Source organism: Xiphophorus couchianus, chromosome 1, assembly GCF_001444195.1.
Source record: "Xiphophorus couchianus chromosome 1, X_couchianus-1.0, whole genome shotgun sequence".
Lineage (NCBI taxonomy): Eukaryota > Metazoa > Chordata > Actinopteri > Cyprinodontiformes > Poeciliidae > Xiphophorus > Xiphophorus couchianus.
Window position 1 is genome coordinate 19,834,627 of NC_040228.1, and position 27,450 is coordinate 19,862,076.

Consider the following 27,450-nt stretch of genomic DNA (forward strand, 5'->3'; position numbering starts at 1 on the left):
TACGGTTCTCAGAATACATCATCGAAGCAAATGATTAGAAAGGCTAAAAAGAAAAGGTAGACAAAGGTGCACAAGCAACTGGGATAACTTCAGGCTTTTTAAGACTGTGAGGCAAAGACACTTTAAGAGTTTGTGGGAGTTTCAGAAGCCTAAGTCAGAGTGTCAGACAGCATCACACACTGACAGATCCAGGAGACAGGCTACAATCATTTTAGTCCTTTTGATAAGGTGCTGCTGCTGAATAAAGTCAATACAAGGACTATGTTACCTGGGAAAGGGACGAGGGAAAAGGTTTGACTTGTTGCTCAGGGTTCCAAAGTCCTCTTTTTAGATGAATGTAAATGTTGCATTTCATTACAAAATCAAGATCTCACAGTAACAGGGAATGTTTCAACAGCCAGCAATGCTTTGGGAATCATGGTACATGGTATTGTTGGGCCAACGTGTTTTAATAAAGCCGAAGTCAGCACAGCTGTTAACAGGAAATGTTAAACAACTTCATGCTGATTAATTTTCGCAGCAGGACGTGGAACCTGCTGAATCTTGACAAAAGTAAAAACTAAGTAGAGAGAAACTAAGTAGTATAATCCAGCAGCAGATGAAAGTCACCAGAATCCACAGTGCAGATGAGCTGAGTGCTGCTGTTAAAGCAACCTGAGCTTCTTCTACACCTCAGCAGAACCACAGGCTAATCGCCTCCATCCCACATCTCAATGATGCAGGAATTCATACACTAGGAGACCTGACAGAGTAATGAATGTACATCCTGTAGAGTAAATGGATATACTTTTCAGTAGGTGGCCACTTTTGAATTAAATGATTTTTTGTTCATATTTATTTTTTTAAAACGTCTTTGTGGCACTAGTGGCTTTATTGGCATTTACCAGACAGAACAAGTTCAAAGATCTCAGGTTGGGAATTGAACAAAGGGCGGCCACGTCCGCTACAACATCCAGTGCCCCGTTTTTGTTTATCCACATTTTTCACATTTCTTTCTATAAGCCATTATCATCAAAATAAGCAAAAACAAAAATCACAAATGTCTCTTTTTGAATCCAATTATTGAAATTAGTGACATTCTTGATAATATACAAGTTGCACATTCACTAAAATTATAAGTACAAGTAGTATTCAGTTCAAACATCACAGTTTTACAACAACAGAGATAAAGTGAACATCCCCCCTTTGTTTATAATGATGTGATACTGCAATGATCAAATACAAAATGGTAGTTATGGCTAAAAAACACATAAATTAAAACCTGAACTTTAAAGACAACACCAGGACTTGGGCCAGCTTAATTTTGGTAAAACCACAAGTAGAAAATTTGGAAAACCTTATTTTTTTTAACTGCAACATTATTTGGAGAGAACATGTTAAAAACAACAACAAAAACAGGATAATGAGGAATAATAAATTCTGGCCAAACTCCTGGCAAACACCAGACGAACAAGAAAGACATGACGCTGACAGACATGAAGAAAGAAAGAAATGGGCAGGAAACGAACCTCGGATATACCGCTCACCTTCTGGAGGCTGCGGCGGTTGCTGCTGTTCCAGGATTTTTTGACGCCGCGCCTCCAACACTGGGTTCTCATACTGGGTCTTCCTGTTTATATGGCTTTGAAAGACAAACATAGGGTAAAGAAAGAAATCACAGTGATATAAAACATAATTTTGCCTGTAATGTCAGAAAAAAAACCTTCACCAGTATGTTTTTATGGAAAAGAATGACCAGATTTGCAAGAAGACTTTAAAAGTGGCAGAACCCACGTTTGTCTTTGTGAAGTGATGCATCAATGAGGTGATTAACTTACTCAACATAATACACTCCATACACCGGGTCATCTATTCTCTCCCATCCTGGAGGCAGCTCTGGAATACAGAGAGCACACAGCATTAAACATAAACACTCTTATCTCAGTCATTAGCACAGATGAGATAAGACCAGTGGTGGGGGTACAGTGATCTTTATTTGTCTTTCTGCTTCCAGCGAATTTGTCAGAACATGTTATTTTATTTTATTTATTCCATTTTTTTCTCTGAAGAGTTTTTGCGGCGCTAGTGGCTCATATTTTTTCTACGGTAGGCAGACAGGAAGGAGGGTGAGGAGAGGGGGGAAGACATGCGGCAAAGGTTGTCGGGACCAGGAGTCGAACCCGCGACGTCCGCGTCGAGGACTAAGGCCTCCAAACGTGGGGCGTGCTAACCCCCTGCGCCACCACAGCACGCCCCCAGAGAATGCTATTTTATCAAAGTTGAACTAGTAAAAAATATGTCCTCAAAATTACAACCAACAACAACTTAGTTTACAACCATTTTACTACTGTATTTTATGAGATTATGGCAAGAACAGATTGGACGTCAAGAACAATTACAACTTTTAATGGATCCATGTTTCATTTTTATTAGTTTAGTGAAAGTACACTCCATTTGTTTAAGAACCATTATGCTCTTTATGGCTACAATAATTACTTTTGTTATAACTAAAATTTTACAAAAAATGGAGAGATAAAAAAGGTGGTTTTTTTACACAGTCATAAACATTGCAGAACAAATAAAGAGCTGGACTAATTATAGAAGATTTGCTTTCTTTTCAGTGTGAGCATCCTTCATTTTTGATGTGACATCTTAAACTATGCTTAGAAGTTGTGTGAAATGTTCAGCTGGAATTGTGCCAGTAGCTACACAGTAGGTTTAAAAATTGAGGTGCATCTTTCCAAGGAACATAAAACCAAAAATTAGGTAGGATGTAGGAAAATATTTGAGACCACTTGTACAATTTTTGAGATTCTGTGGTTTTGATCAAAACCAGAATGAGTTAAACATGTTTAAAACTAATTATATTTTTTTAACAACTTCAGTGTTGTGTTGTTTTAAGATTCTGCTGAAAGAATGTTTGTTCAAATCAGTCATCAAAAGTCTAAAGTCAATGTAACATTAATTCAAATTATAAACATAGGTAAACCCATTTTTTCCCTTAGTCTTTCTCGTTGGGGCACATTGTCCCGACTAGCTGTTCAAGTTTACCCCTGGTATAGACCATACTTATATCTATTGTATATGTGGCCACACCAGGTGATTCAAAATAATACATAAACTTAGGACACGAAGTAAGGAAATCTGTATTTGGTTGACTTTTTCTTGGTAGTAAATATGCTTCTTGATGTCAAATTATATACTGTTACAAGACATGTTTAATTGCTTCAAATGATGCCACAATAGAGAGAAATATCCCTTTGCACTTTAAGTAGCAGGTTTGAGAATGTGTGTTGCGTCCTTAAAAAAAAAAAATATATATATATATATATATATATATATATATATAAAAATTGTGAAATACTTTCTGTCAAAGCCACACAGCTTTTGGTTGAAGCAGTGTGATGTGTGGGGTGGAATCTCTTCCCCTTACAATAAGACAAGTTGTCAACGTTGAAAATTTAAATGCAGATAAATATCAAGATGAGATTCTGTAATCAGCGGCAATCACTGGCTTTATTATCAGTGACTGAACTAAATCTTTTAAGATCCCAATGGCTGTCCCTATAGATCAGTATTTATCGGAACGATCCTCCAGAATTTGGGAGTGGGGAGGATGGAACGATCTGCCTGCAGTCCTGATGAACTGCAGGACTGCAGGCACTCCTGCAGGAGCTGAACACTCCTGGGATCAGATTGAGCACGCTGTTTGTGCAAGACTAACCAACACAACCACATTGGATGACTTGTAACTTTCTACAGCTGGTATGATGTTCTCTTTAGCTGTAACACCATCCTGGAGGGAGCCATTGACTGAGACAATACTGCCAACAGCTAAATGTTCTCCCTCTCCTGCTAGTAACTTTTTACTTTTCATTAACATAAGTAGTCCTGTGGTAGTTTTTCTGTTTCTTTTTTGCACATTCTGCTTTGTCTTCTCAAACCACCAGTTGGTTGTAGCAGATGGCTGATCGTACTGAGCCAGGTTCTACTGGAAGTTTCTTTCTTTTAAAGTGGAATTTCTCCTCTCCACTGTCACTATATGCACGCACAGTATGAAGGATTACTTTAAAGTCCACGACAGTGCAAGCGATTGTATACTGTCATTACGTGGTTGTCCAGGAGGAGTGAATACTTCGCGTCAATGACTCGATGCAACCAGTTGGGTTCCCCTGAACTGGAAAATGTTTAGTTTTTTTTGACAAATTAAATTATAAACTAAACTTGAATGTGCAATGAGGACACTGTACATAACTGTTGTCTTCTAGTGATGCTAATACTTGTTAAATGCATAATCTAGTAATTTGTCAATGAGCTTTGTTTCTTCAAACACCCATATCCTAATCCAATAAACACCACCAAATAACAATCAGTAGCAGAATACGCAAAAATTTGCAATTTTTCCATAAGTGCAACTTCTAAACAGATGTTCAACATACAACTAATACATTTCCTTACAATTGTGGCACTATTCAAGGTGACTTAAGTAGTTTTTTCATTTATATGAAAAGGATTTATTACAACACACATTAATACAACAAAGAAATATTCAATTAAACACAAATGTACTTTTTGTGTGAAGTTTATATGTCAAAACAATGTCTCAAAGCAGATTACAAAAAAGACAAGAGTTTTGATGACTGCCTTTTTCTCTATTTTGTCTACCTGAATAAGAAAAAAAAATCCTGTGTAATATGTTACAGTTTAAACACAGAATCATAAAACCGTACCTATATCACTCTCCAGGTCTTCTGTATGTATCCCTTCTTCTCCAATATTGAAAGCAGGATGAAACACAGATGAAAAAAAATGAGGAATAGAAAAAAGTATGTATGACAGAAAAAAAGTTGGTTAGGAATGGAGGAATCGAGAGCAAATAAGAAATGAAGTGACAATCCAGAGAAAGAAAAGCAGGGGAATAGGAGACCCTTAGAAATGGGTTAATCTAAAATATTACAGCAGCCTTTTAGGAACCTGAAGTAGTGCAGTGTTTCCTTTTTATTTCACCACTTGATGGTGCAATTTCACAACACTGCACATAACTCAAGTGTCATTTGGATTTCATAAAGCACTACTTTATTACTATTAAGGAATATGTCAGTTCCAATGACAGTAGCCTCATGAGAAATCTATGACACATTCCCAACACATGAAATGTTGCAAAAGAAACCAAATCAAAGCTTGAAAACATTAGTGGAAATCAACAAAGGCATCACTCAAAACACAAGAGGAGACCTACGACTGAGAGCCCATAATGTCTTTAAACCACTACACAGAACTGTGCATATACAATGTAATGCTCTATATAATATTTGGAGACTTACCATCATCATCACACTCCTCCAGAGGCCGGGGGGCTTTGTCTCTACATCGAGGATCCAGCCAGGATGTGGTCTTTGTGTTGTGGCTGAGGAAATAAACAACACAACACAATAATTCAGCAGCAAGCAGACAATCTGTCATATCAAAGCACAGCAGGGGCACCTGAACACATCAATAAAAATTAGACAAAAAAGAAAATATGTCAGCAAGTTTGCAGAGGACAGACGCCGCCTGCTGCAAACACAGAAGAACATTGGGGACACAGGCAAGGAAACCATAAACAACCTGATTTTTTTGTCTCTACTGCTAGGTGAAAACAAATTGTAATTTGGTGATAGCAGAAATTAACATACAAGCTCTGAAAACACACAGCCATGTCCTGGTGGAGAGTCTTTGCCGTGCTGCAGAGGACAGAGAGGTGGAGGTAGTCAGGTAATCAGGATGTGATCTCCTTTTGAGCTTGGGACATGCAGGGATTAACAGGAAAGCGGTTGCGCCCAGGGGGCTGGGCAGGCCGACAAACCAAATCATTGTGAAAGACAGGCCAATTGGCCAACAAAAGCAGCAAAAGTGGAAATAAAACAGAGTGCAAACACATACAGCAGAGGCTAAAAAGAGAAAGACTTACTCAGGCACTGCCAAGGCTGTGTTCAATAGACACAACTTTTAAACAGTTCAAAATGTGGATACATACTCTATGAAGTACAGTTCCCCGTTCTCGGTGTAGGCCATCTCCCAGTTTTCGGGCAGCGGTCCCAGAGGGTCCTCTGGAGAGACTTGGGGCTCTGCAAGTGTCTGCTGCCCGCTCTCTGCAGTGGAAGTGGCTGCATTGTTCAGACCACAGGGTAGAGCATTATCACGCACGGGGTACGGCCGGAGGATGCCGCTGCGGCTCTCGTCCTGGTCGTTAGGGTTACCTGTGCACAACAAAGGAGAGGGGAACAGACTACGCACTAAGGATCCTGGGTGGCACAATGAGCATGACATGGAACAAGAGAAACAGGAGAAAAAAAAATCATAGTTTGTTTTGTGCATGCAAGATGGAAGAAACAGACATGCTCACTAATTTCATGCAACTTCAGTCACATCAAGCTCCCAGAAATTCCCTTCCCCCAGTTTACCTCTAGCTTATTGCTAGTGGAAGTAAAGGAGTAACAGGATATGTTAATTCCTACAGCAAAGGTCCCTAACTCAATTTGACCCCCACCCATTTTACCTCTCTAGCAGTAAGTGTTTTTCAATTTAGGCTAGACCAACCCCTATTCCCACTTGCTTCCCCCATTTTGGCTAGATAAACTCCAACACTTCTCCAGGCCTTTCACTGGCTGCTCAAATGCAAATGTGACGCAGGCAGCCCGGCAGGGGGATAAACTGAGTGAAAAGATTTAAAGCATCAAAGAAGAAAGAAAATAAAAGCAGATGTCCCTCACACTAAAACAGGTCGAAGACAAGCAAGGGAAATACAGTTGTTTGCAAGAGTGTTTATACCCCTTGGTCTTTTTTATATTTTCTCCACATTATAGGGACAAGTTTAATACTGGGATTGTATGTAATGTACGGTACTATCAAACTAAGTAGAGCATGATTATGTAGTGAACAAATAATATTTTCTACATGTAAATACCTAATAAATTTGTATTTCATTTGCACAGCATTTGCTGAATACATTCATATAAATTGCATCGACAGACAAACTTTGTGTTGCCTGTCACATAAAATCCCAATAAATACAAAAATTTTGTGGTTGTGATGTCATAAAATGCAAAAAAAAGTTGACAAATGAGATTTTTAGCAGTTATCTTTGGAATTGTTTGCAAGTATCAGTCTGTAAAACATTAGACATTAAAAACTCTTCTGTTGCCAGATGCAGAAATGCAACACATTTAGTCGACTTATTGAGTAGGATTTAGAAGAACATAAAGGTTGAGGCAGAATAGAATCAGAATAAATAAGGATGTGAGTGATGTGGTGTGGAATTCATCTCCGCCACAACCTCCTCACAGGCAGATGGCAGTGTTGGGAGGAAAAGATTCTTCATCACAAAAACATGATGTAACTGCCAGACACCCATAATCCTACAACAGAGGAGCAAACCACAAACATACAAACACCAACACTCTCCTTCTGCAGTCCTCATCATGTTCTTGCATGTATGCACTTAAAGGGCATCCCAAAAGAAGCACGAGTTGTTTAGGAAACTCAGCAGGGATGGAGAACACTACGGATGCAGAGACCAAGAGAGCCAAACAATCATGCACTTTGACAAACACAAAGAGACAGGAGGGGTGCAGCAATGCCCTCACCTGTAAAACTGTTGTTCATTTCCGTGGCCTGGTCGTCATCGTCATCGTCAGCAGGCACTACATGGACTTTTTGCATGTCATGGTAGGACTTGGTGCGCTTCGGGGTAGACGGATGGGAACCCGCATCACTGAGAGTCACTGTCCCAATGATGGGCTGCCTTGGAGGCTTTGGGGTCCCATAATAGTTACCTAGGCAACAAGGAGGACATTAGCATGCTTGAGAGACGGAGAGGGAGAGAGAAGGGGATGAAGAAAAGAAGCCAGGGATAAAAACAGGCAGTGCAGGGGGACAAAGAAAAAGCAGCCAGGGGATCTGCACATAATCTTGTGTGGAGAGTAAGAGACACGAAGTCGGACTACAGTGTGTCTACAATCCCGAGAAATAAGCAGCTGGTGAGAAACCCAGAGTGTTCCCGTTTGTGTTATGTCTGTACTATAAAAACCCTGAAGGCATTGTGGCTCAACTTACAATATTTGGTTTGATCAAGCTGAAACTTAGGTTATTATTATTATCCAACCATCCATTAATCCATTTTCTTACACCCTTGTCCCTAGTGGGGTCGGGAGGTGCTGGTGCCTATCTCTAGCTAACGTTCCGGGTGAGAGGCGGGGTACACCCTGGACAGGTCACCAGTCTGTCGCAAAATTATTATTATTATTATTATTACATTACCAATTTTATGAACGATCAGACTGCCTCAACCATGCATGTGCATGCATGTTTGTCCTTTCATGCAAGCAGCCATGTGGGAGCTGATTGTGCAAAATTCAAACAGGAAATTCTGCAAATTTATAATTTACTCAGTGGAAAGTAGTCGACATGTTTCAGCCACTTTGATCTTTCACACATCTCTGATGGATGACATGATGGTTGCGTAGGCCAGAGATATTTACAAGTAATTTATCCAAATACCAAGCCATGTCTCTAATGACTGAAATAAATATTTTTCTAATCCAACTTAATATTTGGCCACTTTGTTGGAGTGTCACTGCACTTATTACCCACAACTACTTTAGATTTTCATGACTAAGATCCTCAAGGGCAGCAATTTTCAGTATTAGTATTAATGTTTGCCAGTACATGAATAGGGTTTTAAACTCTGGCTGTCGTTTCAATATTAAGTAGTGACCCTTCGTTGACTCTGAGGTAGAATCATATTTGCTTACAGTGAACACTGTTTATTACTGTCTTTCCGAGTTTAGTTAAAGCCAAATTAGTTGTTACGATGACTTGCACACAGAACCTGCGTGATGTTTGTAAATTTGGTCTCGGTTTACCACCATTCACTTCTCTCTGTGTTGCTACTTCACTGAATGAGACCACTCACTATTCAGTAGGATTAATCTCTCCCCCCCTAAAAAACACCTGATAAAGTACAATATGCATGCTAATTTTAGGGTAGTTATCTCAGCAATGCTTTATTGCAAAGCTACACAGACCAATTATTTGCCCACGCCTAAGAAGCTTTGGCGTATCTGTTCCAAACAATTTATGAATAAAGTCATATAAAAGGTAAAGGTAATTTTATTTATATAGTGCATTTTCAGCAACAAGGCAACACAAAGTGCTTTACAGGAATTAAAAGGAAATACAAACAAAATAACAAACCAAAGGAAAGAGCAAAAGAAGAAAAATAATCTAATGTTGATCTTAAGTATGTAAACTAGGTGCTCCTATTCAGGGTTGCTCGATAGTATCCTCTGGTATACACTAAAGTGGAGTCCAGACTGGTTTGCTAATGCAGATACTATGAGATTTATACAGTATATATACTGTATACATATATATATATATATATATATACTATCTCTGAAAGTCTTGGACAGTCATCCAACTATCAAAGATCTGTTGTACTGTGCCCGCCTGCTGATGTGTGGAGTGCCACGGACTCCTGTGGACAGGTATTTGACATTGTCTGTGTGAAAGAGAGTAACGTGCCAACACACAGCAGAGCCAGTGCCAAGCAGATTAATGTCGTAACATTTTCTCTCTCTCTCTCTCTTTCTCTCTCTCACTCTCTCACCCACACCCGCACAAACACACAAATCTGACTTAGCAGTGCATAACGCAAAGCCCAACAAACAATCAGCCACCCACATGTTTTACACACACAGGTTTGTGTCAGTCTGAGACTTAGCCTTGCACAACGATGTCCTAATCAGAGTGAGAGGGGCAGATGTGGAGAGACCTGCTGTCTCCTGGATGAATCTCCCCCTCCCATCATGCACGGTCTAATCAGAATCAACTGAGTACACTGTCTTACAGCCTGCCTACATGCAGGAAAAAACTAAATATGATGGCTGCTATGCTCGCCCGATCTGTAGAGAATGAGGACACCTGCTCTATCGTGAGTCACATGAAGTGCCACTTTTGATTTTTGTCATCGTTCTCCTCACCTTCATATGTTCCTACTTCCAGTAGTGTGCCACTCTCCTCCAGTTGTAGGAAGTCCTCCACAGACAGGAAGTTATAATCCAACCCTGGGACCTCTTCGTCTCGAGGGGGACGGGTCGTACCTGAACAGGAGGAGAAAATGCAAATTTCTATCAATATGATTCACAAATGACAATGAAAACAGAATTATTGTTTGAAGAACAACAAAACGTTTTCTTAGCACCTACAGTCGTGATAGTCTGTCGCTACATCCCAAGATTCCTTCAGCTGTCTGAGATGAGTGTGAGCCACCAAGAGGGGCTCTGAAATGAAGACGGTGTGATTGTAATTCAGCACCATCATTGGAAGCACACTGCCTGCGAATATTATGTCAAGAAATTAAATCAAGGATTGCATCTTGAGCAATCGCTTTGTCTCATGGGAACCTGCAGTCTGCCAAGTCCAGGTCCAAGAAAAAGGTCACCTTAAACAGCGCACTCATGTTCATTCTGTAAATTTGCTCTTGGTGTAAATGTATGGATTTACTATGAAAATTGTGGTTTTGTTCAAATCTGCTGATCTGCGGCTATTGGATTAGCTGCAGTATGTAATAATTTCCTTGGTGTTTTACTAATTTCACAGTTGGACCATAAACTAAATATAGACATAGATAGTAAATAGTAAATCCTTTCAAAATTTTGATGAGACTCTCAGTCAACTTCATAGTTTCAAATTCCCTGTAAGGTCGTACTGGTTGAACAAGTAGTGATTAATAATTAGTGCTCTGTGGTAATTTGCAGTGCAGTCAGATCAATTTGTAGGTGAAAGCTGACACCAAACAGTGGAGACAGGGGATATTATGTCTCTGACATTGAAAAAACCCAAACAATGACAAGGCAGATGGTTCACATAAGTTGAATCTCATCTGTAGTCACGGCAGAAGTGCTTAAAGGAACATAGAATACACTCAGTCATGTATATATTTCAAATAAATATCAGCTTTAACTCAGACATACCACTGTTTGACAGCTTGAAGAAAAAACAGACATGCTGGGTTGATGGCATTGTTAATTTAGAATTTAAAAAAAACAGTCTCTCCAAAAAAGAAGAAAAAAAAAAAGACTTCCACTTCTGATATTTTTTGGTCCAAATGATTACAAAAACAACATATTCACCCAAACATTGCATTACTATTAAAGTTATTTCACCACCTTCAGCTTCCCTTGTGGCTTCCTTGATGCTGAAAATATATCTGATGAAATATACATCATTATATTTAACACAGGAGGTCTGATAATATGTTTATATATGGATGTGATCTACTAAATCTCAGATAAGTACAGTGGTGTGAAAAAGTGTTTGCCCCCTTCCTCATTTCCTGTTTTTCTGCATGTTTGTCACACTTAAGTGTTTCGGAACATCAAACCAATTTAAAAAATAGTCAAGGACAACACAAGTAAACACAAAATGCAGTTTGTAAATGAAGGTGTTTAGTATTAAAGGAGAAAAAAAATCCAAACCATCATGGCCCTGTGTGAAAAAGTGATTGCACACTACACCTAATAACTGGCTGGGCCACCTTTAGCAGCAACAAATGCAACCAAGCGTTTGCGATAACTTGCAATGAGTCTTTTATAGCGTTCTGGAGGAATTTTGACCCACTCATCTTTGCAAAATTGTTCTAATTCAGTTACATTACAGGGTTTTCGAGCATGAACAGCCTTTTTAAGGTCATACCACAACATCTCAATAGGATTCAGGTCAGGACTTTGGCTAGGCCACTCCAAAGTCTTCATTTTGTTTTTCTTCAGCCATTCAGTGGTGGACTTGCTGGTATGTTTAGGATCATTGTCCTGCTGCAGAACCCAAGTTCGTTTCAGCTTGAGTTCACGAACAGATGGTCGGACATTCTCCTTCAGGATCCTTTGGTAGACAGCAGAATTCATAGTTCCATTTATCACAGCAAGTCTTCCAGGTCCTGACGCAGCAAAACAGCCCCAGACCATCACACTACCACCACCATATTTTACTGTTGGTATAATGTTCTTTTTCTGAAATGCAGTGTTCCTTTTACGCCAGACGTAATGGGACACACACCTTCCAAAGAGTTCCACTTTTGTCTCATCGGTCCACAGAATATTTTCCCAAAAGTCTTGGGAATCATCAAGATGTGTTTTGTAAAAATTGAGACAAGCTCTAATGTTTTTTTGCTCAGCAGTGGTTTTCTTCTTGGAACTCTGCCATGCAGGCCATTTTTGCCCAGTTTTTTCTGATGGTGGAGGCATGGACGTTGACCTTAACTGAGGCAAGTGAGGCCTGCAGTTCTTTGGACGTTGTTGTGGGGTCTTTTGTGACCTCTTGGATGAGTCGTCGCTGCGCTCTTGGGGTGATTTTGGGCGGCCGGCCACTCCTGGGAAGGTTCACCACTGTTCCATGTCTTCGCCATTTGTGTATAATGGCTCTCACTGTGGTTCGCTGGATTCCCAAAGCTTTGGAAATGGCTTTATAACCCTTTCCAGACTGATAGATCTTAATTACTGTCTTTCTCAATTGTTCCTGAATTTCTTTGAATCTCGGCATGATGTGTAGCTTTTAAGGATCTTTTGGTGGACTTTACTGTGTCAGGCAGCTCTTATTTAAGTCATGTCTTGATTGAAAACAGGTGTGGCAATAATCAGGCCTGGGTGTGGCTAGAGAAATTGAACTCGGGTGTTAAAAACCACAGTTATAATCTATTTTAACAAGGGTACAAATCACTTTTTCACACAGGGCCATGATGGTTTGGATTTTTTTTTCTCCTTTAATACTAAACACCTTCATTTACAAATTGCATTTTGTGTTTACTTGTGTTGTCCTTGACTATTTTTTAAATTGGTTTGATGTTCCGAAACACTTAAGTGTGACAAACATGCAAAAAAACAGGAAATGAGGAAGGGGGCAAACACTTTTTCACACCACTGTATTTTTCACTGAGATGCTGTATTGGTCCCATCAATAAAAATTTTTAAATGACTGATGGGTAGATTATTTTAACACCTAATGTCACAAAATCCTTGCTATCCCGTATTAGTGAAACATTTATGTAGTATTTTCAACAAAATTGATCGACACAAGCAATTGAATATTTTGTGATTGAACTGTTGAAACTTTATATATGCAAATATATAAGCAATATGATTTGCTTATATATTCACTTAGTAATATTCACTTAGTAGGGGAACATGTCTATAACGTAAAATGTTTAAGAAAAATAGAGACAGACAAAAACAGGATTTGGCAAAAAATATTTACCTTTTTAAAGTAGAACAAATACAGTGGTGCAAACTCAAACTAAGATTGTATTATTGTCCAAAATTAATTTGGATTTTTTTTTTTCTCTAGTTGAGCAGCCTTAAGTTATACTAAATGATCCTATTCATCCTCAGAGTAGAAACAAAGTACACAAAAATGAGTCTTTCACACAGTGATGAATTTTTCTATCCACACAGCGTGGGAAATTATTGAATGGCTTATTGGGCACAAAAATATTGTGAATTATGCATCCAGAGGATTTTGAACTCATCAGTTCTCCGCTAAACAGAAACACCAATGGGGGACAACAGACAAATGTTTTAACAACAAAGTCGAAATAACAACTGAAGAATTGTATTTGTGAATGTGGTTTCTCGACCAGCAGATAAATGCCAATAGATGTCCAACCCACAGAGAACTATTAACACAATTCTCACATTTCATGATCAGGCTCAATGAGTCTGTAACATATTTAACAAAATTGTATTGACTAGTATTTTTGTTTTTTTAGGTTTTGTGGATTCATAATGAAAACTGTTGTCAAAATATTTCTCAAAAGTATACAAATAGGTTATTTTACATAAAAGTGTGTAAACTTAGTCTAAATGGAAAAAAAAACACTCAAAGTTTTTTGAAACATCAAGTTCTCCAACCTTGAACATTTTGCATTGAGTGTGTGTAGATGAAGGGTGTATTGCTGTTGTCCCAGGGCCAAGGGAGTTACTTTTGCCTTAATGTCTCCACAACTAATGACTACCTCTCCATCTGGGGATGAAAGTTTAATGCTCTGTACACAGTCTACAAATGGCTGTAAATGGCCAAATAACTGTAAGCAAAAACATCCAAAAAATAGGCCAGGCTCCCATGCATTTGTAGTCACCTCAAGCTTTTCTGACATGTCACTGAGTGAATCTTAATTAGTGCAGACAAAGCAACTGCATAGTACAATATGAAATTAAGTGATTCATTATTGGGTCATTGCTGCAATATTCACGTACCAATCCCATTGCAGCGACATATATGTGCAGTTTGCATCTCTAAGTTTATTGTCCATATCACAGTTTTTTTTACACGTGCAAAATATTTGCCGCAGATCCCATAGGCTTCAGTATTTGATGTGTAAAAAGAGTATGTTGCAGCACAATAGTGTAACAAAGATATAAAAATGTTAACCTGATGATGGTCTTGGAAGAGAAGTCAAAGAATCAGCGAAGCAATAAGGCTCTTTTTTGGGTTCAACCACTCTCACTGTACAATTAAATAATATATTCTCCTCACTGTTGATAAACCACAGATACATACAGACCATAATCTAGCACTTTTTCTTATTTTTGTAAGAATAAGCTCACTAAGCCTTCTCATGTCTGAATGTTTACTTTGGTCTTTCCAGTATGCCAGCTCATACTGCATCCCTGAAGGTACATCCAGTCCACAAAGCACTATATAATGAGCTAGCTTTTACTAAGCCCTGCTCCATCCCACACCTGCAGTGTTAAGAAAACACAGATATTCTATTTCTGTTTCTATATTTGGAAAATTATACAAAAGATAAACTGGCAATACATAATAGATAAACTGAGACAGTGCTCAGACTGTGAACATACACAAATCCCTCACACGAAGAAAACAACATGATAAATCATCTAACAGTCAGTTTACAGCAGCAGCACACAAGCCAAGCACTGCTTTGTATTCACCTCAGCAGAGAGAGATGAGATGAAAGTGAAGGTGTCTGGGAGTTTGAATCATTGGAATGGGAGGTCCCCTGATAAAAGGCAATGTTTTTGAAGCTCAGCGTGCTTTAAAAAGAATGTCTTCTGTTATCGCAGCCATTTTCACCACAAACAGTGTCTCGGAGAGGCAGACTGATTCAAGTGTGCCAATATGAGAAGCTACTGGATAGTTATTTACATCATTGTCACATCAAGCCATCCATTATGGACTCTCAGCCATTCATACATATCAAATAAATTGATGCAGCAATAAATCATCCAAGACCTTTCTGTCTTAAGGTAAAAGGTTAGAGAGAAGAAGTCAGAATAATTTTGGTTTCAGATTGTCTTAAACATAGCATTGATGCCACGTCTATTTGACATAATCGGTGACCACAATAATCTGCAAACATCACTATTTTTGGTCAGCATATAATTTCAATGAATTTATCTTTCATTTACCTAAAAATAAACAATGAATTTAACAAGGGTCACAAAATTGTCCCTCCAAGTTGCAAAGCATGAGGAGAATCCCCGAGGTACAGTCAGCAGTGGTACATTTGAATGGGTCTAAATATCTGAGTGCTGTATGGGAGTATTTAGAGTTTGTCAATGACAGTTAGAAGTTTGGATGGCGATAAAAATGCCATGCATGATGAGCAGCAGAAAAGAAAACACCCTGGGACAACCGAAGAGCCATAAGAAAAAAAAACACACACACACTTTTGTGAGCTGTTGAATGTAGTTTAAAGATAAAGTTGTCTAACTTTCTTTCTGCAGCGTTTTGCTTTGAATAACTGTTTAACATTTCTATGCACCCTTGATAAGTTAATGAGGCGTCAGCATGAATTAATGTGCAGACTTTGTGCATCCGAATACATTTACATCATACCGTTTTAATCGCATCTAATTGTGTAGATAATGTTAATATCTAAATGAATCAGATTTAAACAAGGCAAACTAATAAATAATACATACAGTTAATAAATGCAGGTCATTTGTAATTTACATGGATTCTGAAATCTCAATTATTACAATTTGAATAGGTTTGATAATAACAGACTATTTTCCCTTTGTAGATGCACCATTTTCATGTCATTCACATTATATTTGACACCGTGAAACCTCATGTTCCTTGGATTCTTATTATTTTCTAAAATTAAATAATGAAATTATCAATTACATATGTTCTATTCAACTGTTAAAAGGTTTATTCCCCATAGCTGTAGTTTTGCGAATTGAAAAACCTCAAGACCTCAACTTTTACATACTTCTTTTGCACACAAGCAAGAAGACCCACAGCTGACCAGTTTGCACTGTAATATGTGTAAATAAATATTACATCATCTAATGCTATTCTGCATAAGAAAAACCCACAACTTTGTTAAGATATTGTGAAAAACTTCCCTTAAAACCACAAGATTATGTTTGCTAGAATCAAACAATTCAAGTTGGGTAGAGACTGTAATCCCAGCTGAATGTCAGACAGTCAAAAACCAGAGAGATCATCACTTGTTTCAGAGAACAACAGTAACAGTGGGGTCAGGCTCATCTCATCACTATCATTGTGGTGAGTCAATAAGAAACAATGACAGGCCACAGTCAGGCCTCGCTCTGATGTACCAACTTACTGTGACAGTCATCAATCTGTGTATTGTTCACTCACAGTTTGAGAAGTGTCTGTTTCTGGATGAATTGAAAATATAACACAAATGCACTTGATCTGTGGCGGTGTTGGAGTGCATGTCCTTTTGTGAGCAAGTTCTGCCATCAGCATGAGAAGTGCTGCATTTTATACTGCTGCCACAGATGAACAACATGCTGCAGTTCCTATTTTTAATAGTGGGTGCTGCAGTAGAAAAGCTTTGTCTCAAATCAACAAGTGGTAGCTGGTTAAGAATCTAAAGGAAGAACATTTCTACTGTTAACTCCACAGTATGATCTTTCACACTTAGCGTTTGAAGTTTACAGAAGATTTCAAATCAAGTACCCCTTTTGTGGTTATGATCAGCTGTGCATTTTCCCCCTAAAAACAACACGCCCTCAGATTCTACCCTGCTGCATTCCAGTTTGGCAAGCGCCACATTCACTGCCTGCAGAAATTTACAAAACCGGATTGTACACAACAAGATGAAACAACAGAATCCCAAAAATGAGAGAGAATTTTTATTTTCATTAGAAGTTTACATCCATAGTATTTGGGAAACTTTCAGTGAAACTAGATGACTAAGGTAAAATATTTTGGTGTCCTTCTTCCTATGCGTTTCTCATAATATTCTCCATTTGTGGATCTTTCCTCCTGACAGTACTGCTGTGCCTGACTCAGATTTGTAGGCCACTTTGTTCACACACGTTTTTAGCTCTGCACACTGATTTTCCATGGGACTGAAATTCAAATAATAGACTTTATTATCCATGAACCACTTTGAACCAATTTGGCACTTCACTTAGTATCCTTGTTCAATATGGAATAAGTGCCTCAATCTGTACTTCATGATGCCATCTATTCAGTAATATAAATCAGTCCCTCCTACAAGTAAATATTTATTTTTCTTTGATCTTCCCTGAATATTTGATAACCAAACCACTGCAGGGAAATCAGACCAGCCCACCCATCTCCATACCTCAAATAAGTTTTTGAAAAGGGGATTTTACATACTGCAAGTCAAGTGTAAGGAAGTCAGCAGATGTGACTGTTAAAAAAATATATATATATATTTTTGTTTGGCTGGGGTTAGTAATGCAGTGTTAGTTGTGATGCTCATGTAGATATTGCTACTAAAACAGAAGGATGCTAAACAACTTTAGAAGCTCTCTAGGAACACATCACCTTACAGTACAGATATTAAGTTCAAGAGGCTGCATGTCTTGTGCTTTCAGACTATAGCTTCATAGCATACTAATCTCACTTAAGCCATCACAGAGAGTCTCTGTAGAGTGATGATCTAATCATTGGTCAAAAATCCTGCAAATGTCTAAGGCTACACAAATGATCAGAAAAAGCACTCTCCCAGGGTATTTAATCTATTTACTTTTGTCCATTATTTTGTTAAGGTTGTTCAAGCTGTTGCTAGAGCTCACAAGCTTGCAAAAAAGCTGTCCATGATGGAATAAAAACGTCTCACTGAAATGGCATTATACAGTATATAGAAATAAAGTTGGGAACAATGAAAAAATATTTATTCAAACAGAAATATTTTTAATGAACACATTAATTTATATTGTAAGACGATGACAAGGGATACCCAGGCTCACTATTAATCATGATGGAGAAAAAAAATGGTCTGAATTAAATTTTACTGAAAACAATCTACAAGGATTTCCTGCTGAGCTGTTCCATTAAGGACCACAAACCACAATTTATACAGAGGTCAATGTAAAGTGCTTTTGCTGCTACAGCTCTGAAGTCCAGCATGTTTTGTGAAATAAACATTGAATCTTGTATCTGGGCAAAAGACTACAGGGTTGTGTCTGTTAGGAAACAATCAAGTACATATTAACTAACAGGTATCATTTGTGAAAGCTGTCTGTGATACAGTCAGGAAAAGGTACAGCAATGATGGCATCATGGTAATTTTGTTTAACAACTTTTCAAAGCAAAGAAACAGTTCTCTGCACCATCTGTCTCTGGCAATACAGCTGGATCTCAGCACTCCAGTAAACCTTGTTGCAAGACAACTGAGACAGTCAGACACATGGGAATTTTCAGGTATAATATACAAAACCAGAGGCAGTAAGAAGCAAACGTAGCTGTGTGAAGTAAATGTAGCTATGTGCATCAGTGACCAGGTACATTTGGTGAATATTTTAAAATAAGATAAAGCAACATTTTATGTCCTGGTGACATTATCAGAGCAGTATGTCCTGGAAGCACCAACCAGTCATAGTTACATGTGAACTGCTGCAAAATATAACATTTCTGGCTAAGATCAGTTACTGGCCACATGTTGTGCATGACAACAATTTTCAACCTATTTTCTTTTTTGCTGTTGTTCCTTTGCAGTGTTTTATTATTATTATTATTATTATTATTAATGCTGTTCATGTAATCATTATTTTTTAATAAATCAGCCAAAAAAACAACTGGCAAGTGCAAAGAAATCTCAATATAAATATGCGCTTTCAAGAATATCAGAGTTCAGTGTTCTGTATGTGGATTGCTTTTACCTAAAGAATGATTTTATATTACCCTGAGAATTTATGAAATATAAATAGGCCAGCCAAGGAAAAATAATCAATTTACTTCAGTGTGTTATTGCAATGTTTGATGTTACCAATTCCAAGTCAAGCTGTATCATTAAAAAACACAATACTTTTGCAAGTAAGAATGACCATTTCTGACTTTTGTAAACTGGGAATCATGCACTTAGCAATGACAGTAGTGAACATCAGGTTAGAAATCTGAAGGCTAAAACACAACATAAATATTTTTACTGTAGGATCTCAAGCTCAGGAGGTTTTGTGTTGAACAGGATGCACACTTAACATGCGTATAAGTGTGATAAAGATAGATAAAGAAATATCTTTATTGCAATTTTAACACCAAAAATATTCAAAATATTATCTTGATTGGGTTCAGGGGTCTAAAAGAAATATAAGAGGTAAATATAAAGCCAAGCAATTTGCCAATCAATCAAACATCCCAACATCAAATTAAAACCTAAATTTGTTTATATTTGATTGACTCCAATGTTAGTAAAGGCAGATTTTCTGTTTGATCTTGTGTCTGTTAAAAAAATCTTACAACTTATTAGGAAATTACAGGCTCATTTTCTGTGTAGAAAATGCTTGGGCCTTTGTGTGTTGTTCCCCCAAACTGAAAGATTAGAGCCAGGAAAGATGAAGCTTCTGTCTCAACATCCCAGCAAGGTTCAGTTCAGCTGAAGTATTCAACAAACAAAGGGCTCTTTCATAGAAAGCAGCTAGTGTTTAAACCAAAAAGGACCCACAGCAGAAACTCAGATGAAAGTCAAAAGATTATTTTAATCAGTCAAATAAAAAAGGTAAAAAGCACAAAATCTCTACACATTTTTCAAGTCAAAACTGTAACTCAAGCTAGATTTAAAAATATAAACACAAAACTTCACTTTGAATTGTATGAAAGATGCTTTTACATTGCTTATGGTTTAAGTACAGAACATGTTTTGGATGGATGGATGGACACAGGTGTAGATTGTGATTAGTGTGATAGACTAGTAGCCTATTCAGGGTGTAGTCTGTCTTTTTCTCACTGTAAATGAATTTACAATTTTTCATTTTGCAGTAACTTTTTTTAAAAATTATAATACATACCTAAAAGCAGTAAAACCAGTATTTTTACTCTAGGCTACGAAAGAATATCAGAAAAAGCTTACGCATAATTTCTAATAGTTTACAAGGTTCGTAACATAGTACTGCTTAGACTTCTATGGCCTAACTCTGTCCATTATGTGACAATTCTGATAATAAAGTGGAAAAGGACTGTGGGAGGAAATAAGATTTTTCAGTTCAGTTTATAATGAAAATATACTCCTAATTTCTGGATCTATTAAGTTGTTTAAGAAAATGTATTGATATCCTCCTATGCCCTGTATAATATGAGAAAATAACCTTCCTCTTTGGTGGACTTTGCTTTTCAGTGAAATGCAGAAACATTGTTTGACCACTGTTGTTGTGCCACCTTTTCCCACATAGAAAGGAAGTAATTTAATATAGCTGACTTATTCAAGGACTTATAGCAGGCAAATGCAGGAGACAGTTTTGAGGTGTGACGAGGTTTACACTACAAAACAGATGTTTTCCACACATGATTGGGTTTGAAGCCTAAACATCAACATGAATCCATTCCCAGAGGGATGGAAGGAGATGTGACAGGGAGCATCTGCCAAATGGTGGAATAGCATAAAAAAGGAGATGGAAAGGAAGAAAGAGGGTGATGGCAGGACAGACACATGCCAGAAAAAAAACCCAATCACCTAATGGGCATGTGAAATCTGCGACTAGCTCACACTTTCTACCTCACTGTCTCCTCTTAATAAAAAAAACAGACAAACTGAGGAATAAAACATGCAAACAACCCCATTGGCTGCTTATGTGGCACTTACTCTGCTTTTTATGTTATCAGGTTATTGTGGGAATCAAATCCCACAATTTGATTGTGACACAAAACAAATAAATCAGGACATGTTTACATATGTTTGCGTGAGTGCAGTATTGATCTGAGCACTGCTAAAAGGATAAAGGGTTTCAGGCGAGCCTGGCTTTGTCTCCGTCACGTCACCAACATTGTCTTTACAGTATGCCCATGTGTCTTTACAGCTACCCTGTTTAAAGCTTTGCAGAAATAGTAACGCTAAAGCAAAGAGCCTTTGCTGGGGTCAGCAGACAGCCTGACTAATTTGCAGCACTTTGAGAGAAAAACTGCTGAATTTAGTAAACTCAAATGTTTTTGTAGCTGCTTTTCTGTGTAACATCATTAAAGCAGATTAATATTATTTGCAATACTAATACACTAATGACAGCTTAACAATGGTATGGTTGTATTTCAATTCACCTATTGTCAAGAGAAGTGGAGTTTTGATGACTACACTGAGCCCTCTGTGACAACTGAGGATGAAGAATCTGCATCTTCACATCCCAGACGAACTTCTTCTCTTTCCAGGGGATGAGGACGGCGAACTGCAGGAGGGTGATGGACTCCCAGCATGTGAAAGGTCTGACCTCGTGGAGGGGGTGTCAAGAAAATCTGAGCTCATCCCACTTCCCCATGCTGGAGATTTAAGTTTAACAGTAATAATAAATAAAGTTATCTTTAAAATGAATCACTCAAGTGATATCAAGGCCCAACAGTAGACTTAAGTGTCAATAAAATAAATCTAGTTGTGTGTGTTGTTTTTGTCTCATGCAAACTTTGCTTTAATTCTACTTTTTTCTATCTAATCATAAGAAATCATAGTCAGTCAGAGAGAGTCATTAAACAAGAAAAGCAGGTTTCCTGGAAAAAGAGGAAGTAAGTTTCCAGCCTGCAGATTTATAAAAATAGCTGAGACTATTCCTTAGTTTAAAGCATGAAAGTTTTAAAGAATGAAATCTAAACATTTTGAGTAATTTGATAAGATTCAAAGTAAAATACTTATATTAATATTGATTTACTTGTAATAATACTTACACTTATATTTGTGGGAACACTTACAAGAAAAACAAGTAACTAACTTTGGTATCAAATAATTAGAATCATGGATTATTCTTGGTTTCTTTTCAGAAAACATTTGTAATAACTCACATTAAGATTATAATAAGAATAATTAAGTTATGGTTATAAAATTATAATCCATCCATCCATCCATCTTCTTCCGCTTATCCGAGGTCGGGTCGCGGGGGTAGCAGCTTCAGAAGGGAGGCCCAGACTTCCCTCTCCCCAGCCACTTCTTCCAGCTCCTCCGGGGGAATCCCGAGGCGTTCCCAGGCCAGCCGAGAGACATAGTCCCTCCAGCGTGTCCTGGGTCTTCCCCGGGGCCTCCTCCCGGTGGGACGTGCCCGGAACACCTCACCAGGGAGGCGTCCAGGAGGCATCCTGACCAGATGCCCAAGCCACCTCAACTGGCTCCTCTCGATGTGAAGGAGCAGCGGCTCTACTCTGAGTCCCTCCCGGATGACTGAGCTTCTCACCCTATCTCTAAGGGAGAGCCCAGCCACCCTACGGAGAAAACCCATTTCGGCCGCTTGTATCCGCAATCTCGTTCTTTCGGTCATGACCCAAAGCTCATGACCATAGATGAGGGTGGGAACGTAGATCGACCGGTAAATCGAGAGCTTCGCTTTTTGGCTCAGCTCTCTCTTCACCACGACGGACCGGTACAGCGCCCGCTTGACAGCAGACGCTGCGCCAATCCGCCTGTCAATCTCCCGCTCCCTTCTTCCCCCATTCGTGAACAAGATCCCGAGATACTTAAACTCCTCCACTTGGGGCAGGACACCCCCCCTGACCCGGAGAAGGCACTCTACCCTTTTCCGGCTCAAGACCATGGCCTCGGATTTGGAGGCACTGATCCCCATCCCGGCCGCGTCACACTCGGCTGCGAACCGATCCAGCGAGAGCTGCAGATCACGATCTGATGAAGCCAAAAGGACCACATCGTCTGCGAAAAGCAGAGATGAGATCCTGAGGCCACCAAATCGGATCCCCTCAACACCTTGGCTGCGCCTAGAAATTCTGTCCATGAAAGTGATGAACAGAATCGGTGACAAAGGGCAGCCCTGGCGGAGTCCAACTCTCACCGGAAACGAGCCCGACTTACTGCCGGCAATGCGGACCAGACTCTGACACCGGTCATACAGGGACCTGACAGCCCGTATCAAAGGGCCCGGTACCCCATACTCCCGGAGAACCCCCCACAGGGCTCCCCGAGGGACACGGTCGAACGCCTTCTCCAAGTCCACAAAACACATGTAGACTGGTTGGGCGAACTCCCATGCACCCTCCAGGACCCTGCTGAGGGTGTAGAGCTGGTCCAGTGTTCCACGACCAGGACGAAAACCACACTGCTCTTCCTGAATCCGAGGTTCGACTATCCGACGGACCCTCCTCTCCAGGACCCCTGAATAGACCTTGCCAGGGAGGCTTAAGAGTGTGACCCCTCTATAATTGGAGCACACCCTCCGGTCCCCCTTTTTGAACAGGGGAACCACCACCCCAGTCTGCCAATCCAGGGGAACTGCCCCCGATGTCCATGCGATATTGCAGAGTCGCGTCAACCAACACAACCCTACAACATCCAGAGCCTTAAGGAACTCCGGGCGGATCTCATCCACCCCCGGGGCCTTGCCACCGAGGAGCTTTTTAACCACCTCGGCGACCTCGCCCCCAGAGATTGGAGAGCCCAACCCAGAGTCCCCAGGCTCCGCTTCCTCAGTGGAAGGCATGTTGGTGGGATTGAGGAGGTCTTCGAAGTACTCTGCCCACCGGCCCACAACGTCCCGAGTAGAGGTCAGCAGCACACCATCCCCACTATAAACAGTGTTGGTGCTGCACCGCTTCCCCCCCCTGAGACGCCGGATGGTGGACCAGAATCGCCTCGAAGCCGTGCGGAAGTCTTTCTCCATGGCCTCTCCAAACTCCTCCCACACCCGAGTTTTTGCCTCAGCAACCGCCCGAGCCGCATGCCGCTTCGCCCGCCGGTACCCATCAGCTGCTTCCGGAGTCCCACAGGCCAAAAAGGCTCGATAGGACTCCTTCTTCAGCCTGACGGCATCCCTCACCGAAGGTGTCCACCAACGGGTTCGAGGGTTGCCGCCGCGACAGGCACCGACAACCTTGCGGCCACAGCTCCGATCGGCCGCCTCGACAATGGAGGCACGGAACACGGTCCACTCAGACTCCATGTCCCCCACCTCCCCCGGGACGTGTTCGAAGTTTTGCCGGAGATGGGAGTTAAAGCTCCGTCTCACAGGGGATTCCGCCAGACGTTCCCAGCAGACCCTCACAACACGTTTGGGCCTGCCAGGTCTGACCGGCTTTCGCCCCCGCCACCGGAGCCAACTCACCACCAGGTAGTGGTCAGTGGACAGCTCCGCACCGCTCTTCACCCGAGTGTCCAAGACATACGGCCGCAGATCCGATGAAACGATGACAAAGTCGATCATCGAACTGCGGCCTAGGGTGTCCTGGTGCCAAGTGCACATATGGACACCCTTATGCTTGAACATGGTGTTCGTTATGGACAATCCATGGCGAGCACAGAAGTCCAGCAACAGAACACCGCTCGAGTTCAGGTCGGGTGGGCCGTTCCTCCCAACCACGCCCCTCCAGGTCTCACTGTCGTTGCCCACGTGAGCGTTGAAGTCCCCCAGCAGAACAAGGGAGTCCCCAGGAGGAGCACTCTCCAGTACCCCCTCTAAGGACTCCAAAAAGGGTGGGTAATCTGAACTGTCGTTCGGCCCGTAAGCACAAACGACAGTCAGAACCCGTCCCCCCACCCGTAGGCGGAGGGATCCTACCCTCTCGTTCACCGGGGTAAACCCCAACGTACAGGCGCCGAGATGGGGAGCAACAAGTATGCCCACTCCTGCCCGACGTCTCTCTCCCTGGGCAACTCCAGAGTGGAAGTATGTCCAGCCCCTCTCAAGGAGACTGGTTCCAGAACCAGAGCCATGCGTCGAGGTGAGACCGACTATTTCTAGCCGGAACCTCTCGACCTCACGCACTAGCTCCGGCTCCTTCCCCACCAGAGAGGTGACATTCCACGTCCCAAGAGCCAGTTTCTGCAACCGAGGATCGGACCGCCAGGGTCCCCTCCCTTGGCCGCCACCCATCACACAGTGCACCCGACCCCTTTGGCCCCTCCCACGGGTGGTGGGCCCATGGGAGGGGGGGCCCATGTTTCCTCTTCGGGCTGAGCCCGGCCGGGCTCCATGGGTAAAAGCCCGGCCACCAGACGCTCGCCATCGTGCCCCCCCTCCAGGCCTGGCTCCAGAGTGGGGCCCCGGTGACCCGCGTCCGGGCGAGGGAACACCAAGTCCAAGGTTTTCCTTCATCATTGGGGTCTTCGGGCTGCACTTTGTCTGGTCCCTCACCTAGGACCTATCTGCCTTGGGTGACCCTACCAGGGGCATGAAGCCCCAGACAGCATAGCTCCTAGGATCATTGGGGCACTCAAACCCCTCCACCACGATAAGGTGGCAGCCCATGGAGGAGTATAAAGCATTCATTTATAGGAGTATAGCATTCATTTATAAAATTATAAATGAATGCTAAATCAGAGAAGCTAAAGAAAATAAATGTGATATAAATGTTATTTTGACATTGAACTTAAAATGGTGTAAAAGGTGTAACTGTAATTAAACATCACTGATATGTTGGAGGTAGATGGTAGGTGAAAGGTGAAAGGAAGGGAAAAAGGGGAACTAACAGGAGAGCAGAGATGATCAGCACCTTATATGGAAACAGGAGGTTGAGCAACCCTGAGACATTAGCACAGACATCATGACATGATGTCTCTTAAGACAGTGATGGATATGAGATCATCTGTCTAAGCAGACAGCCAATGCAAACGCACCAAAAGGGTGGATAAACCCTATATAAGGTGGGTGCAAAAGAGGAACCTTTTGTTGGATCCTCCGGGCAGCTTCGAGCCAGGATCGAGATGGACAAAGAACTCTGCAGCTGAAGAAGAGCCGGAGCCACGGAGCCGATGACTGTCCTGGTCATGAGGACCAATCCGTCAGCCCCACAACCTGTGGCTTCAAATCGCACTTCTCTCATCGGCTGGGTTCAGACCCCAAAGACAAAGATGAAGACAAAGACAAGGAAGAAGAACTGGTGCCTTTTTTCCTGCCAGCACCAAGTCCTGTGTGACCTCACCATCCATGCGGAGATGAAGCTCATCGGACCTACAGAGATCCCTGCCTTCGTCGATCAACTTCCTCCTCCTGCTGCAGCACCTTCTTCATCATCAAGCCAGGTCTGGGGTTCGAAACACCAAACTCCGTCCGTCTCTCTCAAAGGTTCCCTTTTTTAGTTCTCAGTGTCAGCAGTAGGGAAAGATAGACTAGATGATTGATTTTACTTATTTGATTATTTCTGCTACTGAATTAAGCTGTACTGACCCTTGCAAAAATGCCTTACTAATAAAATATTTAGCATAAAGAAAATCTAAAACATGTTGTGGACATTCAGTTAATGAGTCACCTTAAAGTTCTTTGATGGTTGTAAAATAGCTATGATGTTTGATTCTGGAGAGGAAAAAGTGGAAAATGTTTTTAGGTTGCTGGTAGTCCAAATGTAAAACATCATCCTTGGGACTCGCCCGAGTCACTAAAACCTACCTGGTTCAATAACAAATGCAAGTTGTAAAATAGAGAACGAGCGACCGTTAACAGGTGTGCTCTGTGAAACTAGTTGGCTGTAGGCTGCTCAGTCTGGCTAATTCACAGGGGGAAGCAGGATGGGACACCTGGATGTAGGCCGTCAAAAATCAGGTGAATCGTTTCTCGAAACCAGCTTAAACAGAGTTTACTTCAGTTCTGGACAGGGTAAATCCCAGCAGATTTAGGAAACTCAACGGACCCGTTAGACGGAGAGCTGGTAGCACATCTCCCCTCTCAGAAGAGGAAGTACGAGAGTGAGAGAGTAGAGAGAGAAAGGAGGGGGGGGGGGTGGCGCAACAACACTATGTTGAAATACAACCATGTTCCAATCGACACAGATCAGCTTCCCAGTCTCTCCTGAAGGAAAGCACATTTCCACAACATGATACCACCACTACCATGTTTCATGTGGGGAGTGTTATACTCAACATGACATGCAGTGTTAGTTTTCCCACTCTAGCTAATCTAGGCTCAACTGCTGGAGCAACAACAATGGTTGTTCAAATACCACCATATCATAACAGGAAGGTACAACTGAGGCCAACTTCATAAGCCTTCATACTAGTTTAGCCAACTTATATAGCATTTACAGTAAACACACACGGTTTCAGGGATGCACAGCCCA

At 40.9% G+C, this 27,450-nt stretch overlaps 1 protein-coding gene across 16 annotated transcripts in view; it reads right to left on the minus strand.

The window, feature by feature from the left end:
• Positions 1 to 27,450, minus strand: part of LOC114138381 (membrane-associated guanylate kinase, WW and PDZ domain-containing protein 1-like) — a 110,803-nt gene that overhangs the window by 33,794 nt on the left and 49,559 nt on the right. For 5 of the 16 annotated variants that reach the window (XM_028007964.1, XM_028007803.1, XM_028007633.1 and 2 more), the window contains 8 exons: positions 10,002 to 10,121; positions 7,605 to 7,793; positions 5,996 to 6,263; positions 5,655 to 5,702; positions 5,304 to 5,386; positions 4,710 to 4,748; positions 1,818 to 1,875; positions 1,509 to 1,621 (listed from right to left, as the gene is read on the minus strand). In XM_028007964.1, the coding sequence (XP_027863765.1) occupies positions 1,509 to 1,621; positions 1,818 to 1,875; positions 4,710 to 4,748; positions 5,304 to 5,386; positions 5,655 to 5,702; positions 5,996 to 6,263; positions 7,605 to 7,793; positions 10,002 to 10,121 (918 nt within the window). Of the gene's footprint in view, positions 1 to 1,508; positions 1,622 to 1,817; positions 1,876 to 4,709; positions 4,749 to 5,303; positions 5,387 to 5,654; positions 5,703 to 5,995; positions 6,264 to 7,604; positions 7,794 to 10,001; positions 10,122 to 10,226; positions 10,354 to 27,450 lie in introns of those variants that run through there. The other 11 variants (XM_028008396.1, XM_028008813.1, XM_028008567.1 and 8 more) reach the window with 10 other exon arrangements.